The sequence below is a fragment of the Salvelinus namaycush genome, chromosome 34 (assembly GCF_016432855.1).
Source record: "Salvelinus namaycush isolate Seneca chromosome 34, SaNama_1.0, whole genome shotgun sequence".
In the NCBI taxonomy this organism is placed as follows: domain Eukaryota; kingdom Metazoa; phylum Chordata; class Actinopteri; order Salmoniformes; family Salmonidae; genus Salvelinus; species Salvelinus namaycush.
Genome location: NC_052340.1, coordinates 19,622,115 through 19,650,052, shown reverse-complemented (window position 1 = coordinate 19,650,052; position 27,938 = coordinate 19,622,115). Strand labels below are relative to the sequence as shown.

Genomic DNA, 27,938 nt, shown 5'->3' with positions numbered 1-27,938 from the left:
TTCTTTCATTCTAAGAAATAGCAGCAGGTCAGTCGATTCCAAGACTCCATTTCTTGTTTTCTTTGTCATTGCGGTGTCTGGGAGGGAATACATGTGTGGGCGGTCATAAATGGTATGCTTTTGGCCCTGATTTGTTACCTACTACTCTCAGCGCCATCTTGTTGCAACTCCTCTACGTATGTGGAAGAGTTTCTACGAGGGGTCTCCGATTACCCTTTTCTTCCGTTTTGCTGATTGAAAGACTGGATCCTTACACTGAAAAATAAAGTGCATACCCTGTAACATTTGCTAAACATTTTTACTTGTAACGTTTTGTTTCCAATACGGAGAAGAAATGAGCATCGAGACGCTTTTAGAAGCAGCAAAGTTTTTGGAATTGCAAGCCCAGCAACAACAGAAAGCACGTGGTATGTAAAGGTTGCAATCAATTATAGGTTTTCTATAGGCTTTCAAAGTTTAAAGGATCAAACGAATTCGTTATTTAGATGTGTCAAATTTCTAAATTCTTTCTACTGTGAGAAGACTCTGCATGCATTTTACCTCTCTATGTAAATGGACTTTAACCGTAATAAATTATTTTGGTTTATAATTTAAAATTACGTGCACAGTTGATTGTATTGCCTTTGTTTGCGTTGGGGGGTTGTGATTAGACTTCCTTGTCTCGACTATATAGTTGGCTTTACTGAGTTAAATGTCTTGAGCAATTTGATTTGTGTGTGATTTTTAATGGTAGCCTATTTCAGTGGCTCCTTGTTCTAAGAAGTTGACTACAAATGTATAATTTGGATGTGTAACAGGAGACAATGTAGCCATGTGAATTTTACTGCATTAAAGACGTACGATGATCGAAACGCCTCCTATCAAGTCTTGAAACGATCGTGTTTATTTGCAACACTGTTTCCAACTATGATATCTCGGCAAAACCCTGTAACCTTAACATTTGGCGACCTCTTTTAAAGTTGAATAGTAACCTTCATTCATTATTTTACATTCGAGAAAACAACTCGCAGGAAAGGGCGGTGGCGACGGGAGCGCTAAATCCGTTTAGCATAATTTGACCTGACATAGCAGGGGATCATATGACAGATTTCAGGTTTCCCTCTCGGTTTCTGTGGCGATCGGTCTTTTGAACTCCTAAAATGATTGTATGACAACTTTACATTTTGTGATTTCGTACATGGCACTTTTTAAACTGAAATGTAGGCTAAATAGAGCATTCCTAGTAAAGGAACCTTCGGCTCGCGCGCTAATCACGTATTTTTTTGCTTGTTGCTGGTGACGTGTCCAAATTGATCATGCCCCATATCTGCAACGGGGGCCGGCCCTTTCACCACGTGCATGCTCGGCACGCCTACACTCGGAGGCCCACTCCCTGTTCTCTTCTCTAGTGCTGCTGCTGGTCAGTGTGGAAGAAAGTAGGGCAGTGTTTCTCCCGCTCGACTGTACTCACTCCTCTGCTATGTGCTGTGGTTATATAAGTGGAACTACACATGTTTTTAACTCCATTCTATCAAGGCTATAGAGCTAAAAACAACGATGCAAAATTTCACTAAATATTTAGTAAGTCAAGCAAACATTAACTAAGTAACTCCTCTCACTGAATCTTGTTTTTCCTGTACTTTGAATGTGTATGTTATTATATAAGAGCTCATGGTAGTCTCGGGTCAACCAATTTACTGAAGAAAATAAGGTTATTGGAAAGTGTTTTAATTGACAAACTAATGCCGTTGACAAACAAACTTATACCAGACTTGACTCATGTTGATTTACAAAATTATGTTTATAAATTGCATGAGAACTAGGCTATCCTCAACTGTGCCTCCGATTTTTTTTTACCGGAAACCAAGGAGTGGGCGTCCTTCTCTCACATCGTAGGTCAATGCTTTCACTTCTTGGTTCTCAACCCATGAGTAATCAGATGTTAAAACTAACAACAACCCCTTCCTCTACCTTATCCACAGCTACCTACTCACCAGTCAGTTTCTTGATTTGTCATTCATTTGCAGAGAGGACAGAGGGGTAATGACCTGTGTGCATAGTCATTGAATGCTGGTCACTTTAATGTTTACATACAGTTTTACCCACTTTATGTTTGTACTGTATTTTAGTCATGGCTCATCATATAACTACTGCTGTATACATCTTTTCTATTAATATACTGTCAATAATAGCAATACACACCATCATATATATTTATATTCTGGACTCTGACATTGCCTGTTCTTATATTTATGTGTATTATTAGGTATTACTGCACTGTTGGAGCTAGGAACATAAGCATTTCACTACACCCGCGAGAGAATCTGCAAAATATGTGTAAGCGACCAATACTATTTGATTTAGGAGTTTCGACACCTCAACACTCTGTACTCTGCACTTAAAGGGAGGTTTAAGTATGTAATGGGTTTTTAAAGAACCATCCTTCTCAGATGCATGTAGAGGAGGACTTATTCCTGGCTTTGGGCAGGAGTTGATCTCTGGAATGGGTTTGTAAAGGACCATTCTTCTCATGTACTTGTAGAGTGGAATTAGACAGTGCTGGCTTTGTATTTGATGTACTCAGTTTGACCTTTTGAATCCTACTCTGGGTGTGTGACTGGGCAAGGTTGAACCAATCCTTCTGGGGTTTGTCCGAACCAATCTAGTCCTCCTGGGGTTTTATGGGTTGTTCTTGTATGTGGGAGGAGAGCACTTAATGGACTGCAACTTCTCAGGGCTCCTGAACTTTGAACTCTGACTGCAATTTGTCGCTAATGAGTGTAGCGGATAGGCCTGAGGTGGTGGTTAAAAACTAATGATGGTGTTGTTCACACTGATGACAGTGCTAGGGTGTGCACTAATACAACCCTGGTCTTGGACATTTTATTTTTTACTAACTTAAGTCGGCCTAGTTCAGGTTAAGTTAATAAGGGGGGAATCTAAAATAAAAATTCACAAAAGTAGTGCAGTGGGCCTTTTAATAGTCTTGTATTAGCGGCCTGATAGCCGTCTGGAGCATGTGGGCAACCCCCACCCACACTCGATGAACAATATCGCAGCACCCCCAAACTACTTTCCGCGGCTATGATCTGCTATTTATTTGAGACTCTTATTTAAGACTGAGGTGGCTTTCAGTGTCGCTGATGATCTGGCCTCTGCTGTGCTGGGGAGAGCAGAGCTGTTGCTTGTTCCTGGCTATGAATAAACTATGTCCAATGCCTGTGTTCACTGTGAAATCATGTTCCATGTATGTTATGGCCTTGGCCTCTTTTGGAAGATGCGCAGGCAGAGAGCGTTATTATGACCGACACACACTGTTATGCTATACTTTGAGACTTTCACTTTTGTCAATATTTTTGACTACAGTCAGCTATACCCTCCCGATAATCAGGTAAATTACCACAGCTTGGGCCCAATCCATTGTATGACCTCTATCTCCCACGCTTCTGAGAAGTTCTCAGAACAACCCAATTGGATATGGTGGTCTAAGGGAAGAAGGCAACATTGTGTAGCTAACGTGCTGTAATGGCCAGACTTGGCACGGCTCTGCTCCACCCCTTATCAACGTAAAGGATGGCTGTAAAAGCTCTCTTGTGTCTGACGGGTTCTAACACTACTGTTACCATAGCAACTGGACCCCCCCTCCCTTCCCCCTAGTATCTACACATTGAAACATGTGCTGTTGGGGGGGGGGGTGGTGATTCTCCAATCTGATTGGATGAAGATAGGTGAGGTCGTTGCTAGATCTCAGGGATTCAACCCCCTCTTTTCCTTTGTCTCTCTGGCTTGTCCAGGTTGTCTTCCTTTCTCCCCCACTCTGAGACGACATTGTGTTGAAAGAACAAGGAATACGCAATGTGAGCTCATTCTCAAGGGCAGCACGTGGACCTAATGTTAAGAGCATCAGTACTGAACTGTTCTAACATACAAGTCTGTCTCTTTCTCTCTGGGCTCTCAGTAGATGTGGAGATATCACAGAAGGAAGTTTCCCAGAAAAACAATTCTGCTTCAGCTCAAAGTTTCACAAACTCTTCATTACAGTATGTAGGCCTAAACATACTACAGTCGTTGCATATGGGTCTCCAGTAAGGATATTAATTTGGGGGATTACAGAAGCTCGTAATATCCCAACAGAATATATCCCTTTCTACATTGGAACTATGCCAGTATGAATGGGATGGGGCGAGAGGCATAAAACCTGCTTTTACTTGGGCACACTGACCTTGGAATATACCCCACTCCCTCTTCAATTAAAAAAAAAAAAAATTCTCACACACTGAGCGCAGTGCAGATTTTACCACACACACTGTCAGTCAGTCCTCCTGTCATACTACAGACTAGAGGTCGACCGATTAATCGGAATGGCTGATTTAATTAGGGCCGATTTCAAGTTTTCATAACAATCCGTAATTGGCATTTTTGGACACTGGTCATGGCCGATTACATTGCACTTCTCGAGGACACTGCGTGGCAGGCTGACTACCTGTTATGCGAGTGCAGCAAGGAGCCAAGGTAAGATGCTAGCTAGCATTAAACGTATCTTATAAAAACCAATCAATCTTAACATAATCACTAGTTAACTACACATGGTTGATGAAATTACTAGTTTATCTAGCTTGTTCTGCGTTGCATATAGTCGATGCGGTGCCTTATTGTAATTTATCATTGAATCACAGCCTACTTCACCAAACGGGTGATTTAACAAGCGCATTTGTGAAAAAGCACTGTCGTTGCACCAATGTGTACCTAACCATAAACATCAACGCCTTTCTTAAAATCAATACACAAGTATATATTTTTAAACCTGCATATTTAGTTAGCAGACAATATTAACATGAATTTCTTTTAACTAGGGAAATTGTGTCACTTCTCTTGTGTTCTGTGCAACAGAGTCAGGGTATATGCAGCAGTTTGGGCCGCCTGGCTCGTTGCGAACTGTGAAGACTTTCTTCCTAACAAAGACAGCCAACTTCGCCAAACGGGGGATGATTTAACAAAAGCACAATCGTTGCACGAATGTACCTAACCATAAACATCAATGCCTTTTCTTAAAATCAATACACAGAAGTATATATTTTTAAACCTACATATTTAGTTAAAAGAAATTCATGTTAGCAGGCAATATAAAACTAGGGAAATTGTCACTTCTCTTGCGTTCATTGCACGCAGAGTCAGGGTATATGCAACAGTTTGGGCCGCCTGGGTCGTTGCAAACTAATTTGCCAGAATTTTATGTAATTATGACAATATTGAAGGTTGTGCAATGTAACAGGAATATTTAGACTTATGGATGCCACCCGTTAGATAAAATACGGAATGGTTCCGTATTTCACTGAAAGAATAAACATTTTATTTTCGAAATGCTAGTTTCTGGATTTGACCATATTAATGACCTAAGGCTCGTATTTCTGTGTGTTCTTATGTTATAATTAAGTCTATGATTTGATAGAGCAGTCTGACTGAGCGGTGGTAGGCAGCAGCAGGCTCGTAAGCATTCATTCATTCAAACAGCACTTTAGTGCGTTTTGCCAGCAGCTCTTCGCAATGCTTCAAGCATTGCGCTGTTTATGACTTCAAGCCTATCAACTCCCGAGATTAGGCTGGTGTAATCGATGTGAAATGGCTAGCTAGTTAGCGGGGTGCGCGCTAATAGCGTTTCAAACGTCACTCGCTCTGAGACTTGGAGTAGTTGTTCCCCTTGCTCTGCATGGGTAACGCTGCTTCGAGGGTGGCTGTTGTCGTTGTGTTCCTGGTTCAAGCCCAGGTAGGAGCGAGGAGAGGGACGGAAGCTATACTGTTACACTGGCAATACTAAAGTGCCTATAAGAACATCCAATAGTCAAAGGTATATGAAATACAAATGGTATAGAGAGAAATGGTCCTATAATTCCTATAATAACCTCAACCTAAAACTTCTTACCTGGGAATATTGAGGACTCATGTTAAAAGGAACCACCAGCTTTCATATGTTCTCATGTTCTGAGCAAGGAACTTAAACCGTTAGCTTTTTTACATGGCACATATTGCACTTTTACTTCTCCACTTTGTTTTTGCCATATTTAAACCAAATTGAACATGTTTCATTATTTATTTGAGGCTAAAGTGATTTGATTTATGTATTATATTAAGTTAAAATAAAAGTGTTAATTCAGTATTGTTGTAATTGTCATTATTACAAATAAAAACATTTTAAAAAATCTGCTGATTTAATCGGTATCGGCTTTTTTTTGGTCCTCCAATAATTGGTATCGGCGTTGAAAAATCATAATCGGTTGACCTCTACTACAGACCTGTGTGAATCAACTTGTTAAAAGAATAAACATCATTGAGTTTGTCATTTAGCCAGGCAGCCAGGCAACCAGCCAGCACCAAGAAGCGCAACGTAATGAGGACTTTGGCACCTATTCCCTATATAGTGCGCTACAGGATTCCCTCAAAGACGAGCTCTGTTTAATATAATGTCAATTCTTGTAACTGGTTTCACTGTTCTGGCAGGCAAGGCATTGCAGCTGCATTATACGGCTCTTATAAGCTGGCAGAGTTCCAGGAGGCAGGATGAGGTCTATGCCTACAGGTCTGGTATCCTATTTCAATTCAGACCATACAATGGCAATGTAAGCTGTGAACACTGCTAGCTAGGTGAATGGCTGGCTGAATGCTTCCTTCCAGCTATTCTAGTTTTCTTCCCTCCCCTCTTTTTTGTTTATTGATTTGTAGTGTTCGTTGGGAGTGAACCCGGCTGTCAAAGTAACTAGATGGAGATTAGTCAGAGGACGCAAGAAATGTTGTGACATGTTTCTGCTGGTACCTAACCTTGCTGTTAGCATGCTCTGTCCTCTAACCATGCCGTCTTTCTCTCCCCACAGAGGAGAATGAGCTGCGGGAGAAGCTTCGCCTCGAACAGCTATCTGACCACAAACGCAATGATGTCACTACCTACTCCTCCCCCATCCAGATGAACCATGTGACCCGAGGAGAAGAGTCCTGCCCCGACTCAGACCGCTGCCCCGCCTTTGTCCCGCCCCCGCTGCCGCCCCCCTCCATGACTGTCATCCCTATCCCCATGATGACCTTCAACCACACAGGTCTGCCCCCCACTGTCCCAACCCCCTCCTCTACCACCTTGTCCCCCCAGGCTGGGGCAGCACCCCACCTGGCCTCCCCCAGGAGGGACCCTCATTCCCCAGGGCAGGGCCACCAGGGACAGGGTGTGCTGTTGGCTCTCTCTCCTCAGGTGAAGACAGACCACTCCCACCACTTGCCTTTGGCTCAATCTGGCAACCACAAGCAGAATCATCACCACCATAATCACCTTCCACAGATTGTTTCCCCCCACTCTGGAAACCATAAACTGCTGCAGAAGCAACAACAGCAGTCTCCCCAGCTGGTGCAGCCCTACCCTGGCTCCATCGTCTCAGCCCCCCAGCTGCATTCCTTACTCCCTCAGCCAGGGCCCCCCCAGACTCCGTGTGGAGGCCAGACCAGCCCTATTGGGGGCCGAGGCAGCCCCCCTGACCTGGACGGGAAAAAGAGGCCTGGAGGGTAAGTGGCCATTTAGTTATTTATAGGAGAGATGGTTTGTACTTTGTTTGGATTTTTTCCTCCATTTGCATTTTAGTTTTCCTTTGTCTGTAACTGCCTGTGATTGTCAGTCACTTGTTGAGCGGTAAGGCACAAACCGTATCGGAAAAATCACGAACCATGAAAAGTCACTGCACTGAAGGATTCTTGGACTAAATTATTCTTGGCTTATGTACTTCATAATGGGTATGTCCTGATTGGACAATTGTGCAATAATCAGATCCAATTAGCTCCATGTGCATATTATACAGTATATTGTTGAAGTAAAGTAGCAGATGATGGAGTACTTTATATTTGTTGGTTGATTTTGATTCTTGTTCTGTGAGTCTCGTCGTCTTGCCCATTCTGGACACCCAATCTTATAATGTGCTCCGATCTGTGCTTTTACAGGGCAGGGACAAGAGAAGTACATAACAAGCTTGAGAAAAACAGGTGGGTGCATCTCTCTCCCATGGTCGCCTTTAATAAACAAAGAGGGTTGAGCTCTTTGCACAGGGCAGTTTAAGGTTGAGATTAGGTGTGCACTTTTTATTTTATTTTTATATATATATATATATATATATATATATATATATATATATATATATTTTTTTTTTTAATGTATAATTGAACTTTTTAATTTAACTAGGTAAGTCAGTTAAGAACATTCTTATTTACAATGACGGCCTACCCTAGCCAAACCCGCACGACGCTGGGCCAATTGTGTGCCGCCCTATGGGACTCCCAATCATGGCCGGATGTGATACAGCCTGGATTCGAACCGGGGACTGTAGTGATGCCTCTTGCGCTGAGATACAGTGCCTTAGACCGCTGCGTAACTCGGGAGCCCACTATTATTGCCCACGTCTTTTTTTTCAACCGAGTTGCTTGCTTGCTTCTCTGTCCTGTTCTAAGAACAAATTATACTCCCATTTATTCACTTATGGCTAATCTATTGCATTTGTCAGACGATAATTTACATCTTGAACTTGTTAATGGCTTTGAACATTATGCTAGTACTTCCATGTACTGTAGTAGTAGGGTTATAATGCCCAGAACGGGACTAAGCAGGGGAGTTGTTGCCTTACCCCTGCCTGTATCCTTTATCAGAGATGTTTTACCAGGAAACAGAAACCTGTTGTGTATTACCAATGTGTATTATGTTACTAGGAATTATTTATAAGTCCCAAATGGTAAATTGGTTTGCAGCATATTTTTTTCTCTTTTGAATCTGAATATGTGAAATCACGTCTCGTCCTGCCTCTTCCTCTAACTAAAAGGCTCTTCTCTCTACCTCCATCCCTTACACTCAGACGTGCTCACCTGAAGGACTGCTTTGACACCCTGAAGAAAAACATCCCCAATGCAGACGAGAAGAAGACCTCTAACCTCAGTGTCCTGAGGAGCGCCCTCCGATATATACAGGTAAGCAAGCTAGAAGAACTGCATGGCTGAGCAAAGGATAAACTACTACTGAGTTGTTGAATTCAGTGTCGATTTTCACTGTTTTCACAATTTAATTTACTGTGGATTTTCCAGTTTTCCAATGTTGATTGTTTCCCTGTCAAGGGGAGCAGGGTCAGTTTTCTGTCAAGCTTTGTTTGAAGAAGCTTTTTTCCGGTAACGAAGTTGGAGTTTTATACTTGTGTATAATTTAATATAAGTGTTGTTGGCAGACCGTGTACTACAGGGGTTGGCAACTAGATTTGGGGCGGCAGGTAGCCTAGTGGTTAGAGCATTGGACTAGTAACCGGAAGGTTGCTAGATTGAATTCCCGAGCTGACAAGGTAAAAATCTGTTCTGCCCCTGAACAAGGCAGTTAACCCACTGTTCCTAGGCCGTCATTGTAAATAAGAATTTGTTCTTAACTGACTTGCCTAGTTAAATAAAGTTGAAATAAAAAAAGTCAGCCGCAGACTGATCAGGGGCCAGAACATGATTATAATAATTTGTACACTGCAAATTGACTAAGACCAAACGAGATTGTATTTGAAAATAACAATAATTTCATACCTTGATTACATTGAGAAACGATCGTGTCTCTTTTTGTTTGTGGGAATACTTGGTGAACAGATTGACTAAATAAATAAAAAAAATTGCAGAATTTCTAGTGATTTAAGTTTTTGGTTTGTTTTTGTGACCAACTTTTTTTTTAGTTTTGTCATTTTTTTTGTTTTCAGAGGGGTTTTACAGGTACAACATTTTTTGGGGGACCAAAAACTAAACTCCTTTGGGGGGGACAAAATAAATCACTCGCGGGTTGGTTTTGGACCGCGGGCTGCCTGTTGCCGACCCCTGGGTAACTGTCTGGTGGTGTTGCTAGGAACTGTCTGAGCACTGAACTTTTCAGTTGCTTCTTCAGTGTGAAGTGAGGGTGTATATTCCACCACATCTACAGGCGGTTTCTTGTGTGGGCAAACGGCAATTAATTTCAAATGAACTAAGATTATAAGAATCCTTATTTTTGTTAGTGCCAGTAGGCTAATATTGGAGCTGCTTTTGTATTTTTTTATTTAACTAGGCAGGTCAGTTAAGAACAAATTCTTATTTACAATGGCGGCCTAGGAACAGTGGGTTAACTGCCTTGACAGGGGCAGAACAAAACCTTGTCAGCTCAGGGATTCGAACTTGCAACCTTTCGATTACTAGTCCAACGCTCTAACCACTAGGCTACCCTGCTGCCCCATATCCTAAGGTCCTTGGTGTTCTTGGCAACGTCATTAGGTCTCGTCTGGTTAGTCCAGGGGAGGGTAGGACGTTTCTAGTCTCTAGCAGAAAGCTAAACTGTCTGGATATGCTCTGTTGCCTTTGGGTATAGGCGGAACAGAGAGTCTCCAATGAAAATGTACAAAGAGTTCATTAAAACCCTTTTGAAAGATTGATTAAATATCTTAATAAAAAGCTTTATAAAAGCTAATCATGTAATTAAAACCTTTTTTAATGGACTTTTGTGGTTGAAACAGGAATGACTGTAATTAATAGTGGTTCAATGAGTCATGATGTGTGATACAGGCAGGGAGTATATCGAAAGCTGTGTGCAAGCAGATGACCGGTGTACAAAGGTCTTTGACTAAGCTACTTTAACTCAGGAGTGATGTGATAGAGTTCCTGTTGCTATGTTTGCTGTGTGTGTGTGCTTGTTTAATATACACACACACTACTTTCCTGTGCACCTCTACCTCTGGTGCTGGTGAGGATCTGATCTTGTATGTTGGTGGCAGCGGTGGGGTTTTCCTCCCTGGGAGGTGCATGGAGGGGGGCTAGGCAGGGCTAGGAGAGAGGGAAACTAGGGCAGTGTGGGTGTACAGAGAACTCATGTCACCCAATCTCCCTCCCCTGCCTCCCTCTCTGTGTGATGAGGGAACGCTGCCGTGTTAGTGTGGCGTGTTCGACTAGCAGACTGACCCAGCACCCCCACCCCCTCTCGACAGCCAAGCTGGATTTGGGTGTCTTTAAAGCATGTACTGGCCAGGAAACAAACAAACAACTACAGATATTTTCCACTCTTGATGTATTTACACTAGCATTGTCCTCCATTTTTAGTTATTGGAATTTAACATAAGCTTATTTAGTGAAGAGGGGAATTGGGATTTTTATTTTATTTGAGATTTTCGGTACATTTTAATTTATTTCCATCTTAATAATGCACTTTTGCAGGACTGAATACTGGTTTAAAAAAAATGTATCTTGAATTACTTGTAGTGTATGTTGTAAACTCCCACCAGTCTTTGAAGTTATAAGTATGCTACACAGGCCTACATGTGCGTAGTTGCTTCATGTTGCTATAACACCCCCACATCCTCCGGTCTTCCCTTTTACTGATCAGTTTACTGTAAGAGGCTCCTTCTCAGTACTACCGTCTATGGAGCTCAGACTGAGCAGCGTTTCCTGATAGACAAGCTCAGTACACACACTAGCCTATAGCAGGCCTCTCTCCTTGGTAACAGTTGACTAGTAGAAGTCGTGCTGAGTCACGCAGTTCTCTTCCCTAATTGTTATTGGTTGCACTCCAATAGTGGTAGGTTAGGGGAGAGCAAGGGAGGGGTGGGAAGAAGAGTAGAGAGAGGGAAGAGATGATGGGAGGGGTGTTTTAAAAGTCCGGTGCAGGGCAGGCACGTGTTTCCCGACTGCACGCGCCTCTCTCCCACCTTTTTGTTACTTTAGGCTGGGGGCAAGGGGTGGGGCAGTCTACTAATGTGACCAATGAGCACCAGACCAGGGTTTGAATAAGAGGATTTGGGCAGAGGATTACTTTTCATTTGATTCATCTTTGAATAGTGATGCTGGCAGCTCTTCAGTCGCTGCAGCTAGCAGCATTACACTCACAGAAGTTCCAAAATAATAGACATTTCAAATCTCATATTGTGTGTGTGTGTGTGTGTGTGTGTGTGTGTATATATATAATATATATAACACACACACACACACACACACAGTGTTGTAGCGATGTGCAAATAGTTAAAGTACAAAAGGGAAAATGAATAAACATAAATATGGGTTGTGTTTACAATGGTGTTTGTTCTTCATTGGTTGCCCTTTTCTTGTGGCAACAGGTCACTTCCTTTTAGGTGGTTGTAGAAATGTTTTTTTTCTTCTGGATTTTGATAATTAGCTGGTATCCGCCTAATTCTGCTCTGCATGCATTATTTGGTGTTTTACATTGTACACAGGATATTTTAGCAGAATTCTGCATGCCGAGTCTTAATTTGGTGTTTGTCCCATTTTGTGAAATCTTTGTTGGTGAGCGGACCCCAGTCTTCACAACGATGAAGGGCAATGTGTTCTATAACTGATTCAGGTATTTTTAGCCGGATCCTAATTGGTATGCCAAATGTTATGTTCTTTTTGATGGCTTAGAATGCCCTTCTTGCCTTGTCTCTCAGCTCGTTCACAGCTTTACCTGTGGCGCTGAGGTATTTATCGTGTTTTTTTTGTGCTCTAGGGCAACGGTGTCTAGATAGAATTTGTGGTGCTGGTGACTGGACCTTTTTTGGTACACCATTATTTTTGTCTTACTGAGATTTACTGTAAGGGCCAAGGTCTGGCTGAATCTATGCAGAACATCTCTTGGTGCTGCTGTAGGCCCTCCTTGGTTTGTGACAGAGGCACCAGATCATCAGCAAACAGTAGACATTTGACTTCGGATTCTAGTAGGGTGAGGCCGGGTGCTGCAGACTTCTAGTGCCCTCGCCAATTCGTTGATATTTTTGTTGAAGAGGGTGTGGCTTAAGCTGCATGGCCCTGTGGAAAGAAATGTGTGTTTCTTGCCAATTTTAACTGCACACTTGTTTGTGTACATGGATTTTATAACATGTTGTATGTTTTCCCCCCCAACACCACTTTCCATCAATTTGTATAGCAGAACCTCATGCCAAATTGAGTCAAAGGCTTTTTTTAAAAATCAACAAACATGAGAAGCCTTTGCCTTTGCCTTTGCCTTTGTTTTGGTTTGTTTGTTTGTCAATTAGGGTGTGCAGGGTGAATATGTGGTCTGTCGTACGGTACTTTGGTAAAAAGCCAATTTGACATTTGCTCAGTACGTTGTTTTCACTGAGGAAATGTATGAGTCTGCTGTTAATGATAATGCATAGGATTTTCCCAAGGTTGCTGTTGACGCATATCCCTACCTTGCTATTTGTGCTGTTGCCTGTGCCCAATAATGTTTGTACCATGTTTTGTGCTGCTACCATGTTGTTGTGTTGCTGCCATGCTATGTTGTCTTAGCTCTCTCTTTATGTAGTGTTGTGGTGTCTCTCTTGTGATGTGTGTTTGATCCTATATATATATATATATATATATATATATATATTTTTTTTTTTATCCCAGCCGCCGTCCCTGCAGGAGGACCTTTTAGTAGGCCATCATTGTAAATAATAATTTGTTCTTAGCTGACCTGATTAGCCTTTTAGATCATAATGAATTAAATTATTTTGGTTAGGGGTGACCTGATACTAGATCAGCACTCCTACTCTGAGACTCTTTATGAATACAAACTCTGATCATGTTATCTCCAGGCCGGGTCTCTTATCAGAGCATGCCTCTTCTCTTGTTTTCCACTGAGGTTACTGTCACTGCAAGGTTACTTCTCGCCAACAGTCACTCTGCTGAGAAGTCACACTTCCTTGTTTCATTTCTTCCTCCTTTCATAGAAGTGAGTAAGCTAGAGACCAAACCTACGAGGAACTTGCATATAAGGCTGCCTGCTTGCAAGCAAATTTTTACTTCCCATGCTTGTCGGTTTGAGCTGTTTTTCTCAAGACATTTTCTCCTACAGTAGTTAGTTGTCCTTTGTTAGGCTGTATTAGTTATTTAGAGTTTACTACTTTATGACTTCTTAAGATGTGGTCTGTGCTGTCTAACATGGAATGTGTTTCTGACCTAATTGCTGCTGTTTGATATAATGCTTGTTAAAATGGCTGTGTGTGAGAGATGGCTAGGGAGAAAGGGAAATGGGGAGAGAGTGAGAATGGCTGTGTGCACCATGGCTGGAACTCTTAAACCCTGGAGTGCTCAGCACTGGGACTCCTCCCGCTCTTCATAGGGCCACATGAGCAGAGAGCACATGGCTAGCCTGAGCTTTGTAACATCACCCCCCCCCCCCCCAGCCACAGCTCAGTGCTAAAGCTATCTATCTCCTCTCCTGGAACTGCCTGGGGGGAGACTTAGCTAGCTGCTAACTGGAGGGGAGGGTGGAAGGTGGGGAGGGAAAGAGAGGGAGGGGACATGCACAGACAGCCGTAAACACCAGGCTCATTTTACCCAGCCTATTAGATTTAATTGGCGACAGAACGACTCTGACGAAACCTGTTTGGGAAGAAGAGCTGTGCTGTTGGAGGGGAAATGTGCTGTTCCATGTGGTGGGGAAAGATGCTCATGTCAGCTACAGATCATATCATCAATATAATACAAAGTACTTGATGTTGCAAATATGAGCATTTCTCTGTTTTAAGAGTAGATCATGATTTTAGAGTTTATTTTTCACGGGCAGAGATTTTAACTTATTTCCTTTTGACATTTTCGAATTCATCCAGTCTAGATTGAGAAAAACTTTTCTGTTGAGAGAGGAAATCACAGGTATTGAATTGTTAGTGTTCTATTTTCTTCTTTGATTCCAGGCCTTGTTTAAGGATTTATGTCATCAAAAGAGGCCTATAAAATACTGTGGGTCACCTAGTTAAGTTCTGATTCTCAATGACGCGTCCTTTCAAAGCAGCCCCAGATCCTATCTCGTCGGGAGTGTCGGACGGTGTGTTTTTGGGTCAGGGCCCCCTGTGGGGGTGTGAGCTTTGTCCCAAGCTGGAATAAGGGAATGTTACTTGAACTATTGTCATTGCAGTGTTGAAACAGCATCTGGGTCAGGTTTGAACCATCACCTTTTCAAGAGCAACAGAATTGATCTGCTCTTTTCAATTTTAAGAAAACATACTGTTCCTTTATCCAGACTGTCGCAGCAAGATTACATGTTGTTGTGCCATTTCCTTCAGCCCTGTCTGTATTAAGTAACCTTGACTCACACTGTGTCACAGCTTGCATATAACGGATGTTAGAAAAGTGAGTTTGCTGTTCAGTTCCACACAGCCGGTAATGGCCACTCCATCCTCTGCCAACCGCTGAGAATTGAGGAGTCGAGAGGACACAGTTGCTGTTTTGTATTGTTCACGGTGCTCTCATTCTAGCAAAGCACAGTGCCAGTCAGAAAGGATTTTGATAGTTGCCTTTCGTCCTTAGCAACTCTTCCTCATAGTGACTGGCAACAATGCACCAAGGTCTGGAACATCAAGACTACAGTGGGGCAAAAGAGTATTTAGTCAGCCACCAATTGTGCAAGTTAAAGCTGTGTAAAAATTAAAAATCCTACAATGTGATTTTCCAGATTTTTTTCCCCTCATTTTGTCTGTCATAGTTGAAGTGTACCTCTGAAAATTACAGGCCTCTCTCATCTTTTTAAGTGGGAGAACTTGCACAATTGGTGGCTGACTAAATACTTTTTTGCCCCACTGTATATAATTCATTACATGGCAAGAACTATCAAATTAGGCCATTTACCACCCAGTTTGAACACAGACACACGCACACAGCGTTTGCGTACACACACCCTAAAGTAGTTATTTGGGGCTATTTCCAGTAAAATGCAACTTTTGTGTTTTCTATTCCAACTTGGGACCCAGTGAGAAGATAACAAAGGTTTACAATTACTGACAATCACCACAAACGCTAGTCAAAAGACCAGTGTGCCCAAGCCTAATTAGCTAGCGCCGTGCACTGAAGGAGTGGCTTTTCCGTAACGTGGTTGGCTGCCTGCTGCTCACGCTACCTAGTTTAGGCTAGCCTAGCGCAATCTGTCTTGGCAGTGCTGCAAAAGTGAGTCAGTGAGTACAGCCTGGCTGCCCCAACCCCTCCCCCTCTAGGTCTCCTCTCTGACCTCCCCCCCCCCTCCCTCTCTGCCCCCAACCCCTCCCCCTCTAGGTCTCCTCTCTGCCCCCAACCCCTCCCCCTCTAGGTCTCCTCTCTGCCCCCAACCCCTCCCCCTCTAGGTCTCCTCTCTGCCCCCAACCCCTCCCCCTCTAGGTCTCCTCTCTGCCCCCAACCCCTCCCCCTCTAGGTCTCCTCTCTGCCCCCAACCCCTCCCCCTCTACGTCTCCTCTCTGCCCCCAACCTCTCCCCCTCTAGGTCTCCTCTCTGCCCCCAACCCCTCCCCCTCTAGGTCTCCTCTCTGCCCCCAACCTCTCCCCCTCTAGGGCTCCTCTCTGCCCCTCCCCCTCTAGGTCTCCTCTCTGCGGGGCCATGTGCTCAGCACCTGCATTGCATGTCATGCCGCCTGAGCGGTGTTTACACACGCACACACACACACACAAACACGGCCCAGTCCTGCTCTGCGTCCTTCTCTACTTTCTTTCACGCAGACAGAGGCCCCACTACTCCTCTAAGGAAAGAAGGGGGAAGGGAGGGAGTCATGTTTGTCACGTGCGAATGAAACAAAAGCTAATTGTAACCCTGTCTCCCCCTCTTCCCTTGGCGTAGCATGGACGCGTTGTCGTAGCAGCAGGGCTCTTTCTTTCTGTGTTTAAGGATGGTAGGGACTTAGTAGTGGGTGGATCAATACAGGCTGATACTGAAGAGGTGCTGCCATGCTTTCTCTGGGTTCTTGTCATGTGTTCTGTAGTGTCCATCTGCGGTTCTTGGCCTGTTTATCAGGTACACCGTTTTTATCTAGTCTCACTCTAGCTGTTGCTGTGTGTTCTCTGTTCTTGAATGGGGGCGAGGGGCAGCTATCCTTGCTGTGTAGACTGTGATAGTAGTACAGATTGCCTTGCAGAGTGTTTGCCTATCTTCAAGGACAGTATAGAACAGCCGTACCGATGGCAACTACAGCTAGTATAGCAAGCAGATAGAGGTGTGTTAATGTCTAGAAGCAGCTAGCTACTAGATGGCATAGTGACTGAGGTGGGGCCATAGTCATTGTATCAGAGTGAGTTCAGTGGGTCTGGGTGTTTTGTAGGGCAGTGAGTAATACATACAGCATCTCTCTCCCTCTCTGTCTGAGTCATAGCACTAGGCACGTACAGCTGTGGCCCACAGAATTCCACCGTATGTGCTCATGAGCATGCTTGCAAAGACATGCCCCCACAATCGCATTCACATACGACTGTCTCTGTATTAGTGTTGGCTTTATGCCTGCGTTCTGCAACCGTTGTTTTAACGTTGTTATAGCATTGTTTATTTGGTCGCTGATGTATGTTTCTGATGCCTTTTTAATATTCTACCATGGTACAGCTGGCACACTGGGACAATGTGCTGCTTATCACCTGACGGGTTGCCAAGGATACAATGGCGGTTTTCAGCTGTTGCCGTGACAACAAAATGGGAGGACTCCAGTATTTCATTCGCTGAGACGAGGAATGCAGACAGGTCTGCGAGTTGAGGGTGGGGTTGGGGGGGGGGGATCTGATTGGAGCAGAGTGCTGTCGGTGGTAAAGACCAACCAGACCGGCTGGATGAGACAGACGCACCTCCCGCTGAGGGCTGTCTAGGATAGGATAAATAGGTGACTCACCACCAGCCAGTCAGGGGAGTCTGCAGCAGTACGCCTTCTACTGGACTGATAGAGCCTTAAACAACACCAGACTGGCTGTCATAGTTGTTTTAACTGTACTCTGCCCTAACATTTCAATCATGACAGATCTGGTCTTCTTTAGCTCTAGACTGCACATCAGTCTCATCACACACCTTACCTGTCATAGTGTCATCACACACACACCTCCTTTCTTCCCTCAGGGGTGAGGGAGAGGTTCACACATGTAGACTAGACAGGTCATGTATAGTAAGGAATAGGGTTTGTGTGCGTGACAGCAGAGCATCCTATCTAATCCTGACTGAACACCTGCAATTGGCCTGACATCTATTTATACTTCCAACTGTACAGTAATTGTACAAATGTAGAATTTGTACCTAGCCACACCTACCAGCTACATTATACACAGTTACAGGAAGTCCAGGTCTGTGAGCACACAGCTTTATGGCTCTGACATAGATGAGTCCAGCCTTTTTTTTTAGCCTTGTCCTGATTGGCTAGCCGTGATTCTAGTCCTTTTAGCCTCGTTCTGATTGGTTAGTCATGATTCTAGTCATCTTAGCCTCGTTCTGATTGATTGGCTAGTTGTTATTCTAGTCTTCTTAGCCTCCTGACATGTCTAGTCATGATTCCATAGTCTTCTGAACCTAGTCGTATTTGGGCAATACCCTTTGAGGAGGGAGAGTGAAACTTAATGTCTCTGTCTCTCATAAAGTCAATATAAAGGTTTTGTGTCCCGGCAGACTCCATCATGGTGTTCTTCCTAGTTGTTGTCGGTCTCCCAGGCAGACTGACAGATGGTATAATCTCTCTATCCTTGCTGCTCTCCCTCGCACAGACCTGCCCCGCCCACTACAGCCTGTTTTGTCAGGCCTGTGACAGCTGACCAGAAAAGATGAACTAGGTCAGAGACCCACTGCCCAGCACCTCCCTCTTTCCATACACCCTCCCTCTATCCAAGGTCTCTCTGTATGTTCTTCCTTTCACACAGTTGTGCTCCCTGCCAGGTCATGATGCTGGCTGTAATGTTAATGTCTGTGTTGCTTCTGCTCATCCAGTCAAAGGAAGCAACAGACATGGAACTTTTCAGACATGAAAATGGCTTGCCCAAGACTTTCTTTTAGACTGCTGTCAGTCCTATGAACTAGTTGTGAGTAATGCTTTCAGAGTAGTAAATTAGTGTCCATGTGGTTTAAAACGATGGGCGGGGCCCGCATAAGGAGGCATGCACACAGTTGATTCTTGTCTAACAACCGTAGTGCCACACTCAGTACTAGTTAGTTTTTCCACGGTGGAATTTCCTCTGATTCTCTGGAATCCCGACGTTTCTGGTCCTGGTACAAGTCTCGGCCATGAAAGGCTCCAGTCTGGCCGGGCTTTGTTTTCCTCTGCTAATCTCCCCCTGTTTAGACACACACACTGCTCGTCCCTCTGATTAAATGGCTATATGACGTTCCCATAAACATGAATGCAGCAGGAAGCCAGTTGCTCAGCTCAACTCAGTCTACCGTGGAAGTGAAGTAGATGCAGTAGGGACTCATAATGACCTTCTGAAGAAACATTATCTAGACGTTACATTATCTATCGACTGTTGTAATCACTCAGGATGTGGCTGTGGTGTCGTTTTGACGGTGATGTAACATTGTAACATGACATAGTTTCTGTGCAGGGAGAGAGAAGGATCTCTTGGTCAGAGCATATAGCCCTGTCTCAATATGGATAGATGAAGTGAAGACCATGGGGTCAGGAAATGGTATTTGTGTTATCATTGTTTGTGTGATGTAGTGAACAGTATAAAGAATAAACTGATAAGGGGTGGCTTGTTTGTCATGTTGATGAGAAGAGAAAAATGTTTTATGCAAGTGGTCCCCGCAGCTGTTGCTTAAACAGAGGCCTGGATAGCAGATGTTTTTTATTAGAGCTTAATTTACATGAATGCAAATGGGGAGTTTTATGACAAATGGCATATCATATACACTGCTCAAAAAAATAAAGGGAACACTTAAACAACACAATGTAACTCCAAGTCAATCACACTTCTGTGAAATCAAACTGTTCACTTAGGAAGCAACACTGACTGACAATAAATTTCACATGCTGTTGTGCAAATGGAATAGACAACAGGCGGAAATTATAGGCAATTAGCAAGACACCCCCAATAAAGGAGTGATTCTGCAGGTGGTGACCACAGACCACTTCTCAGTTCCTATGCTTCCTGGCTGATGTTTTGGTCACTTTTGAATGCTGGCGGTGCTCTCACTCTAGTGGTAGCACGAGACGGAGTCTACAACCCACACAAGTGGCTCAGGTAGTGCAGCTCATCCAGGATGGCACATCAATGCGAGCTGTGGCAAGAAGGTTTGCTGTGTCTGTCAGCATAGTGTCCAGAGCATGGAGGCGCTACCAGGAGACAGGCCAGTACATCAGGAGACGTGGAGGAGGCCGTAGGAGGGCAACAACCCAGCAGCAGGACCGCTACCTCCGCCTTTGTGCAAGGAGTAGCACTGCCAGAGCCCTGCAAAATGACCTCCAGCAGGCCACAAATGTGCATGTGTCTGCTCAAACGGTCAGAAACAGACTCCATGAGGGTGGTATGAGGGCCCGACGTCCACAGGTGGGGGTTGTGCTTACAGCCCAACACCGTGCAGGACGTTTGGCATTTGCCAGAGAACACCAAGATTGGCAAATTCGCCACTGGCGCCCTGTGCTCTTCACAGATCAAAGCAGGTTCACACTGAGCACATGTGACAGACGTGACAGAGTCTGGAGACGCCGTGGAGAACGTTCTGCTGCCTGCAACATCCTCCAGCTTGACCGGTTTGGCGGTGGGTCAGTCATGGTGTGGGGTGGCATTTCTTTGTGGGGCCGCACAGCCCTCCATGTCCTCGCCAGAGGTAGCCTGACTGCCATTAGGTACCGAGATGAGATCCTCAGAGCCCTTGTGAGACCATATGCTGACACATGCACATTTGTGGCGTGCTGGAGGTCATTTTGCAGGGCTCTGGCAGTGCTACTCCTTGCACAAAGGCGGAGGTAGCGGTCCTGCTGCTGGGTTGTTGCCCTCCTACGGCCTCCTCCACATCTCCTGATGTACTGGCCTGTCTCCTGGTAGCGCCTCCATGCTCTGGACACTACGCTGACAGACACAGCAAACCTTCTTGCCACAGCTCGCATTGATGTGCCATCCAGGATGAGCTGCACTACCTGAGCCACTTGTGTGGGTTGTAGACTCCGTCTCATGCTACCACTAGAGTGAGAGCACCGCCAGCATTCAAAAGTGACCAAAACATCAGCCAGGAAGCATAGGAACTGAGAAGTGGTCTGTGGTCACCACCTGCAGAATCACTCCTTTATTGGGGGTGTCTTGCTAATTGCCTATAATTTCCGCCTTTTGTCTATTCCATTTGCACAACAGCATGTGAAATTTATTGTCAATCAGTGTTGCTTCCTAAGTGGACAGTTTGATTTCACAGAAGTGTGATTGACTTGGAGTTACATTGTGTTGTTTAAGTGTTCCCTTTATTTTTTTGAGCAGTGTATATTATGAAGGAGTAAACTCTGTATACACATTGATGACCGATGACATTTGGAGTAGTCCCCAGCCAAGAGTGAAAATGTGGATATTACTGGCTCTATTGAAGAACTTGTGTGGAACGTGAAACTTCAGTTTAAAGTGATTATTATAATGACATTGCAGAATGAAAGCAAGCTCTCTGAAATATTTGATTTTCCTATTTATAAGTGTGTGTGTTTTAAACTGTACTGAGCCCTCTTCCTCTGTCTTACAGACGTTAAAACGCAAGGAGAAGGAGTATGAGCATGAGATGGAGAGACTGGTGCGGGAGAAGATTGCTACTCAACAGCGATTGGCTGAGCTGAAGAACGAGCTGAGCCAATGGATGAATGTCATGGAGATCGACCGTGTTCTCAGACAGACGTTTCAACCAGAAGACGACCAGGCTTCTACCTCTACTGCCTCAGGTACACTCAATCAATCGATTAATCAGTCAAATTAATTTAGAAAGCCGTTTATAAATAATGACACTAAACGGTTGTCACCAAGTACTTTACAGTAATCATACTTGTAACGTGTACCTGGGTCTTTCTGTGAACTAGGGTACCAGTGAGGATTTCTTACAAAGAACAACATGTTGCAGCTGTTGATAATTCATTGATGATAATCTGCCTTTTTTTTTTCTTCATGTCATTACATTAAACCTCTTAGATGTAAAGTCTCCTGTTTTGGAAACCTGTGTGTTTCTGGTACCGGGTCCTACTGACAATTTCGCTGATAAATCGATCTATGGACACCATAGAATCGGCTTTCTATTTCGCAACAAAGCCTCCTTCACTTACGCCGCCAAACTTACCCTAGTAAAACTGACTATCCTACTGATCCTCGACTTCGGCGATGTCATCTACAAAATAGCTTCCAATACTCTACTCAGCAAACTGGATGCAGTCTATCACAGTGCCATCTGTTTTGTTACCAAATCACCTTATACCATCCACCACTGCGACCTGTACGCTCTAGTCGGCTGGCCCTCGCTACATATTCGTCGCCAGACCCACTGGCTCCAGGTCATCTATAAGTCTATGCTAGGTAAATCTCTGCCTTCTCAGTTCACTGGTCACCATAACAACACCCACCCGTAGCGCACGTTCCAGCAGGTATATCTCACTGATCATCCCCAAAGCCAACACCTCATTTGGCCGCCTTTCCTTCCAGTTCTCTGCTGCCAGTGACTGGAACGAATTGCAAAAATCGCTGAAGTTGGAGACTTATTTCCCTCACCAACTTTAAACATCAGCTAACCGATCGCTGCAGCTGTACATAGTCCATCTGTAAATAACCCACCCAATCTACCTACCTCATCCCCATATTGTTTTTATTTACTTTTCTGCTCTTTTGCACACCAGTATCTCTACTTGCACATCATCATCTGCTCATTTATCACTCCAGTGTTTATCTGCTAAATTGTAATTATTCGCTCCTATGGCCTATTTATTGCCTACCTCCTCATGCCTTTTGCCACACTGTATATAGACTTTCTTTTTTTCTACTGTGTCATTGACTTGTTTATTGTGTTATTGGCTTGTTTATTCCATGTGTTGTCTGTGTCACACTGCTTTGCTTTATCTTGGCCAGGTCGCAGTTGTAAATGAGAACTTCTCAACTAGCCCACCCGGTTAAATAAAGGTGAAATAAATAAAAAGATCGAAATAGGATGCATTGAGCGATAGCCTTGATTCTCACAGACACAGGAGTATCTATTTTTTGCCTGTGTGAAGCAGGATGTGATATCTGACACCACTTGAAGCTGGGATGTCCCTTCTACCGTTTCATTCGCTCTTCCAACTGTCCATCAACTCCTGGCGGAACCCTGTGCCACAGCCACTAACAATGTACAGTGGGGCAAAAAAGTATTTAGTCAGCCACCAATTGTGCAAGTTCTCCCACTTAAAAAGATGAGAAGCCTGTAATTTTCATCATAGGTACACTTCAACTATGACAGACAAAATCCAGAAAGTCACATTGTAGGATTTTTAATGAATTTATTTGCAAATTATGGTGGAATATAAGTATTTGGTCAATAACAAAAGTTTCTCAATACTTTGTTATATACCCTTTGTTGGCAATGACAGAGGTCAAACGTTTTCTGTAAGTCTTCACAAGGTTTTCACACACTGTTGCGGGTATTTTGGCCCATTCCTCCATACAGATCTCCTCTAGAGCAGTGATGTTTTGGGGCTGTTGCTGGGCAACACGGACTTTCAACTCCCTCCAAAGATTTTCTATGGGGTTGAGATCTGGAGACGGGCTAGGCCACTCCAGGACCTTGAAATGCTTCTTACGAAGCCACTCCTTCGTTGCCCGGGCGGTATGTTTGGGATCATTGTCATGCTGAAAGACCCAGCCACGTTTTTATGGCAGTGTAAGTTGTCATTATCATATATTAAGCATTAATCAGTTAAATTAGACATTGAACTTGAGTCCTGGATCTAACTGTGACAGTTTTTTTTGTATTGAGATCTCAGAAATGCAGTAACTACATGACATTCTGTCTCCTTATGTTATGGGGTGAAAACCGTTTTCATGGGCGCACAAATCCAAAATAAGGTATGCATTGCAAAATCTAATGCTTCCAACTGGAAGAGTCACCTTACCTTGATACTCTCATTAACGTGGTTCTTCAGTAATTATGCATAATACTTGTTGGATGCGAATTTGGTGTCCAGCTGATATTTTCACACATCTGATCCGAAAGGAATTTTCCAAAAGACAGTCAAGTGATTAACAGCTTTTGTGATGGTGCGTGCAATGCAACAGCTCAAGTGCTGCAGTAAAGGTGTTTGTGATGAATGTCCAGAATATTTTTGTCTCATGCGATATGCCGGTGAAGACCGTTGTGCCTGGATCCACATTGGATCTGATATTCCTAGCGAATTGATGTTGATCGTTTTGTCTGCTTGATTTACAGCAGGGTCTCGTTAGATTTATAAGCAAAAGCATCAAGGTAATGAGTTTTTGTGCCTGGGATTGGACAGTCTACTGTACGCAATTGTGTAGGATGGCCTATTGTGAAACACCCAACACTATTCCTATGAATTATTCTGGATATAATGATGAGAAATTACATAGCCTAGTGAGTTTATTCGTAATTTGATTTGGTAATGAAATTACATGCGTTTCATTTTCCATGTTAAACCTGCAATTTTAAACAATACAAGGGGCTTGAAGTAGACTACATGAACTTGGCTTTCCATACAAATCCTTCCATTAAAATATAATAAAAACGTCGGATTCAAATGGTGAGATTTAATTCTATCGCTATTCATGGATTTATGTGTCAGCCACATTGGATGCATGTCGATTTTTTTGTATTGTTTTTTGTTTTTTGTAACCAATCTATTTAGACAGGTAATGTCCACAATTCTCACATACTGTATTTTTGAATGTAATAATATCAAGGCCTAAAAATGCATTATTGGTAATGGCTTACTTTATGCATGGGGAGGGGTTCTATATTAGGCACTATGCACAATTTATAACATTGAGGTCCTTGACAATTACAGTGCTTGGAAAAAGCCCCTGAAAGTCTGACTTTAAGCAGGGTTCATTAGCAAGTTAAAGGATGTATAGTCCTGTTGTATAGCTGGAGTTATGGGTCAATTTGCATATTGACTTTCATTCCTCTAAGTACACGTGGAACTTCATGAAAATCATTTTTGTTTCAAACCATTTAGAATTTGTTTCCCCCCCAATGTCACCCATTGGCCCCATTTATTTATAGTAAGACCCATCTACACTTGTTCCAGCACAGTGTTTTAAGAATGTACAAAGCGAAGAAATCTGAGATGTTATTTGCTTTTACAATCGAGGGTAAAGTTATTAACATGTGTTCTTGCTGTCTGTGTCCCAGAGGGTGAAGACCTCATGGATGACGACATGGATGAAGAGAATATTCCGTCAGCGCCGACAGCCTTACCCACCATGCCTCAACAAGCCATACAGCCCGAGTTGTGCAAGACTGTGACCCCCACTCCCATAACCCCCACCCAACACATCTCCAGCCAACACAAGGCCCAAATGTACCCCCAGCTTCACCCTCACCTGCTGTCAGCCCTGCCTGTCTCAGCTACGTTCTCCACCCCAACATCCAGCATCACCACCACCCCTATCCAGGCCCTCCTATCGGCCCACACACACATTGTAACCTCCCCTAGCACCCTCTTCCCGGCCCACACACACATTGTAACCTCCCCTAGCACCCTCTTCCCGGCCCACACACACATGGTGACCACCCCCGCTCACACACACATGGTAAAGGCTCCCAGCCTGCAGCCCACGGTCATCGCCCACAGCTCGGCTTCCCACGCCTCCGTCATCCAGGCCGTCAACCACGTCATCCAGGCTCAGACTTCATCTGGAGGAGCCAAGCACCTCACCCACCTAGCCCCCTCAGCCTCCATGCAGCTGGCCCCAGGGCACCACCACCACCAGCCCATCGGACACATCACCGTCCACCCTGTTACCCACCTGGGCCAGCACCATTTACCCACCATCTACCCCCAACCCGTGGCTGTCACCCAGCCAGCCATGGTGGGCCACATTACCCATACCATCACCCATGCCCAGGTCAATGGTACTGCCCCCAACCAGGGCACAACCACCATCGTGGGAAAGCAGATGGGAGTTGGTGCCCAGGTGGTGGCACATCACCCACAGCTGCTGAACCCTGTAACTATGGTGACCATGCCCTCATTCCCCGTTAGCACTTTGAAGCTAGCCTGATTTCTGAACCAGGCCAGAGCCATCCTGAAGCTAGCCTGAGAACCAAGTACATGAACAGGCCACACCCACCCTGAGGTGGCCAGAGTCGGGCTGAAGTCGGAGACAGACCTGGAGACCATCTGCCCCAGAGCAGACCAGCCGGACAGGAGCCAGCCCAGACGCCGAGCCCGAGGCAGGCACCAGGACTACTGTACTGACAAACAAACGGAAAAGTCTTCATACTGAAGGCAAGACGCAGTTCTCATATTCACTGATGAATCACAAACTGCATTAACTAACCTGAGGCAGTACAGCTGTCTATAAGGAATAACTCAGAACATTCCACAAAGAAACTATAAAAAACATAATATAAATATCTTTATAATGGTTATGAGGTGAAAGAGCCAATGTTGTTGGGCTGAGTATGATGTCCAGGAGGATCATCTTGATGTTATTGTACAGGATGCAGTGGAGAGTCACAGATACATTTTGTTTGGCCCTCCGTGTGCATATCTGCAGAAGCAAAACAGCAGCTAAGAGTGAGAAAAGGGAGTCATCGAATGTTGAAGGCAGTCAGACCTGCATATTTTCACTCCTGATCGGTTTTATATTTCTGCTACATGTATTCCACAGCCAAGAGTATTTAAAAACCACACTACAAATGACTGATGGTGCCACTATCAAGCACCAAGGTATTAGATTTAACTGAAGTATACCACTAATGCCAGGGCATACATCTACAAATCATCTGAGTAGGAGTGCTGATCTACAATCTGTCCATATAAACTTATTAATTATGATTTAAAAGGCTAAACTGATTCTAGACAAGCACTCCTACTCTAAGGTGCTTTGTGGATACGGGCCCTGATGTGACCATTCAGAAGGCAAAGCGTCCAATTTCAGACGGGCTGAATCGGGGTCAGAGAGACAGGCAGTGTGTGATTGGTGGGTGTTGTTGGCGTGTCAGCATGGGATCAGTTTGTGTGTGCTCTAACAACTAAGCACCATAAAGGAGCACATTGAGAATATGATTGCAGGGACCTCCCCCTCTACCCAGGCACATGGCTGTAGAGTCAACCTAAAACATGGCCTGGCCTAGCTGTACCATGTGCTCGCCTCCTACTGCAGCACTGTCATATGGCTGCATGCTCCACAGGCTCCCCCTGCTGGTAAAACAAACTGCATGTAAAACTGACAATGGTCATTGAGCAGACTATATTGTAATAACATGTATTCAGTGGATGTGGCCCACGCAGAAATCCAACACAAATGTCAGCATTCCCACCATGCACATATGAACCACGTGATGACTTCTCATGAAACTGAACAACCACTCAATTTAGCACAGGATGAAAATGACAATACTCAAGTGACTACATATTGCCTCATTTTGTTTTACTAATAGCAGGGACCAGCATAGCAGGCACAAGCACTGCAAATCGTTCCTGGAGTATATATCTGTATGTGTAATATAGTGAGGAATGTCTCTTGATTGTGTTGCAGCAGTGAACTTGTTAAAACAAAGGCCTTTGGCAGTGTCATGGTAGAGAATTTAAATGAATGAGGCAGTTTGGGGTTAAACGACATGGTAGGGCAGTCACCTACGAAGCACTCTGACATCTTATCCTTTTTCTCCACCAACCATATCTGGTATCCCTGGTCATCAGGCTGCCTGGTCATAACTTATCTACATTCTCATGTTTGCCTTCCACTACACTATGATGACGACCTGTGTAGCTGAGATTAAACTTAACTTCTAGCACTTTGATCTGCTACTTAACCACAATTAAACTGGTTTACAAATTTACATATTGTCTCAGTGTTTTTGCAAGTGGTGTCCCTCTTCACTTAATCTGAATGTTTTTACGTGTGTTTGTGAGAGGAACAGTGGACATGATAGGAGTCTTCATTATGCTCTGATCAGATATTTTTTAAATTGAATGGATTGTGTGTATAAGTTTTCTGTTGCCTGTTTTTGCATAGATTTTTTATGCTAGCTGTTTTCTGGGATAAGTGCTGTAGTGGTGGTTCTCACAAACCTCTTTCCACAAC

At 44.0% G+C, this 27,938-nt stretch overlaps 1 protein-coding gene across 2 annotated transcripts; it reads left to right on the top strand.

The window, feature by feature from the left end:
- Positions 1-112: 112 nt before the first annotated feature.
- On the top strand, positions 113-27,693 carry mnta (MAX network transcriptional repressor a). 2 transcript variants are annotated; one of them, XM_038973616.1, is made up of 7 exons: positions 113-407; positions 6,846-7,213; positions 7,301-7,521; positions 7,951-7,992; positions 8,853-8,964; positions 21,400-21,592; positions 25,036-27,693. In XM_038973616.1, exons 1-7 carry the CDS (start codon positions 335-337, stop codon positions 25,905-25,907), a joined length of 1,881 nt encoding a protein of 626 aa, XP_038829544.1. In that variant the 5' UTR covers positions 113-334; the 3' UTR covers positions 25,908-27,693. The 2 variants fall into 2 exon arrangements, with proteins under 2 accessions (XP_038829544.1, XP_038829543.1); XM_038973615.1 differs by having other exon boundaries at positions 6,846-7,521.
- Positions 27,694-27,938: the final 245 nt, after the last annotated feature.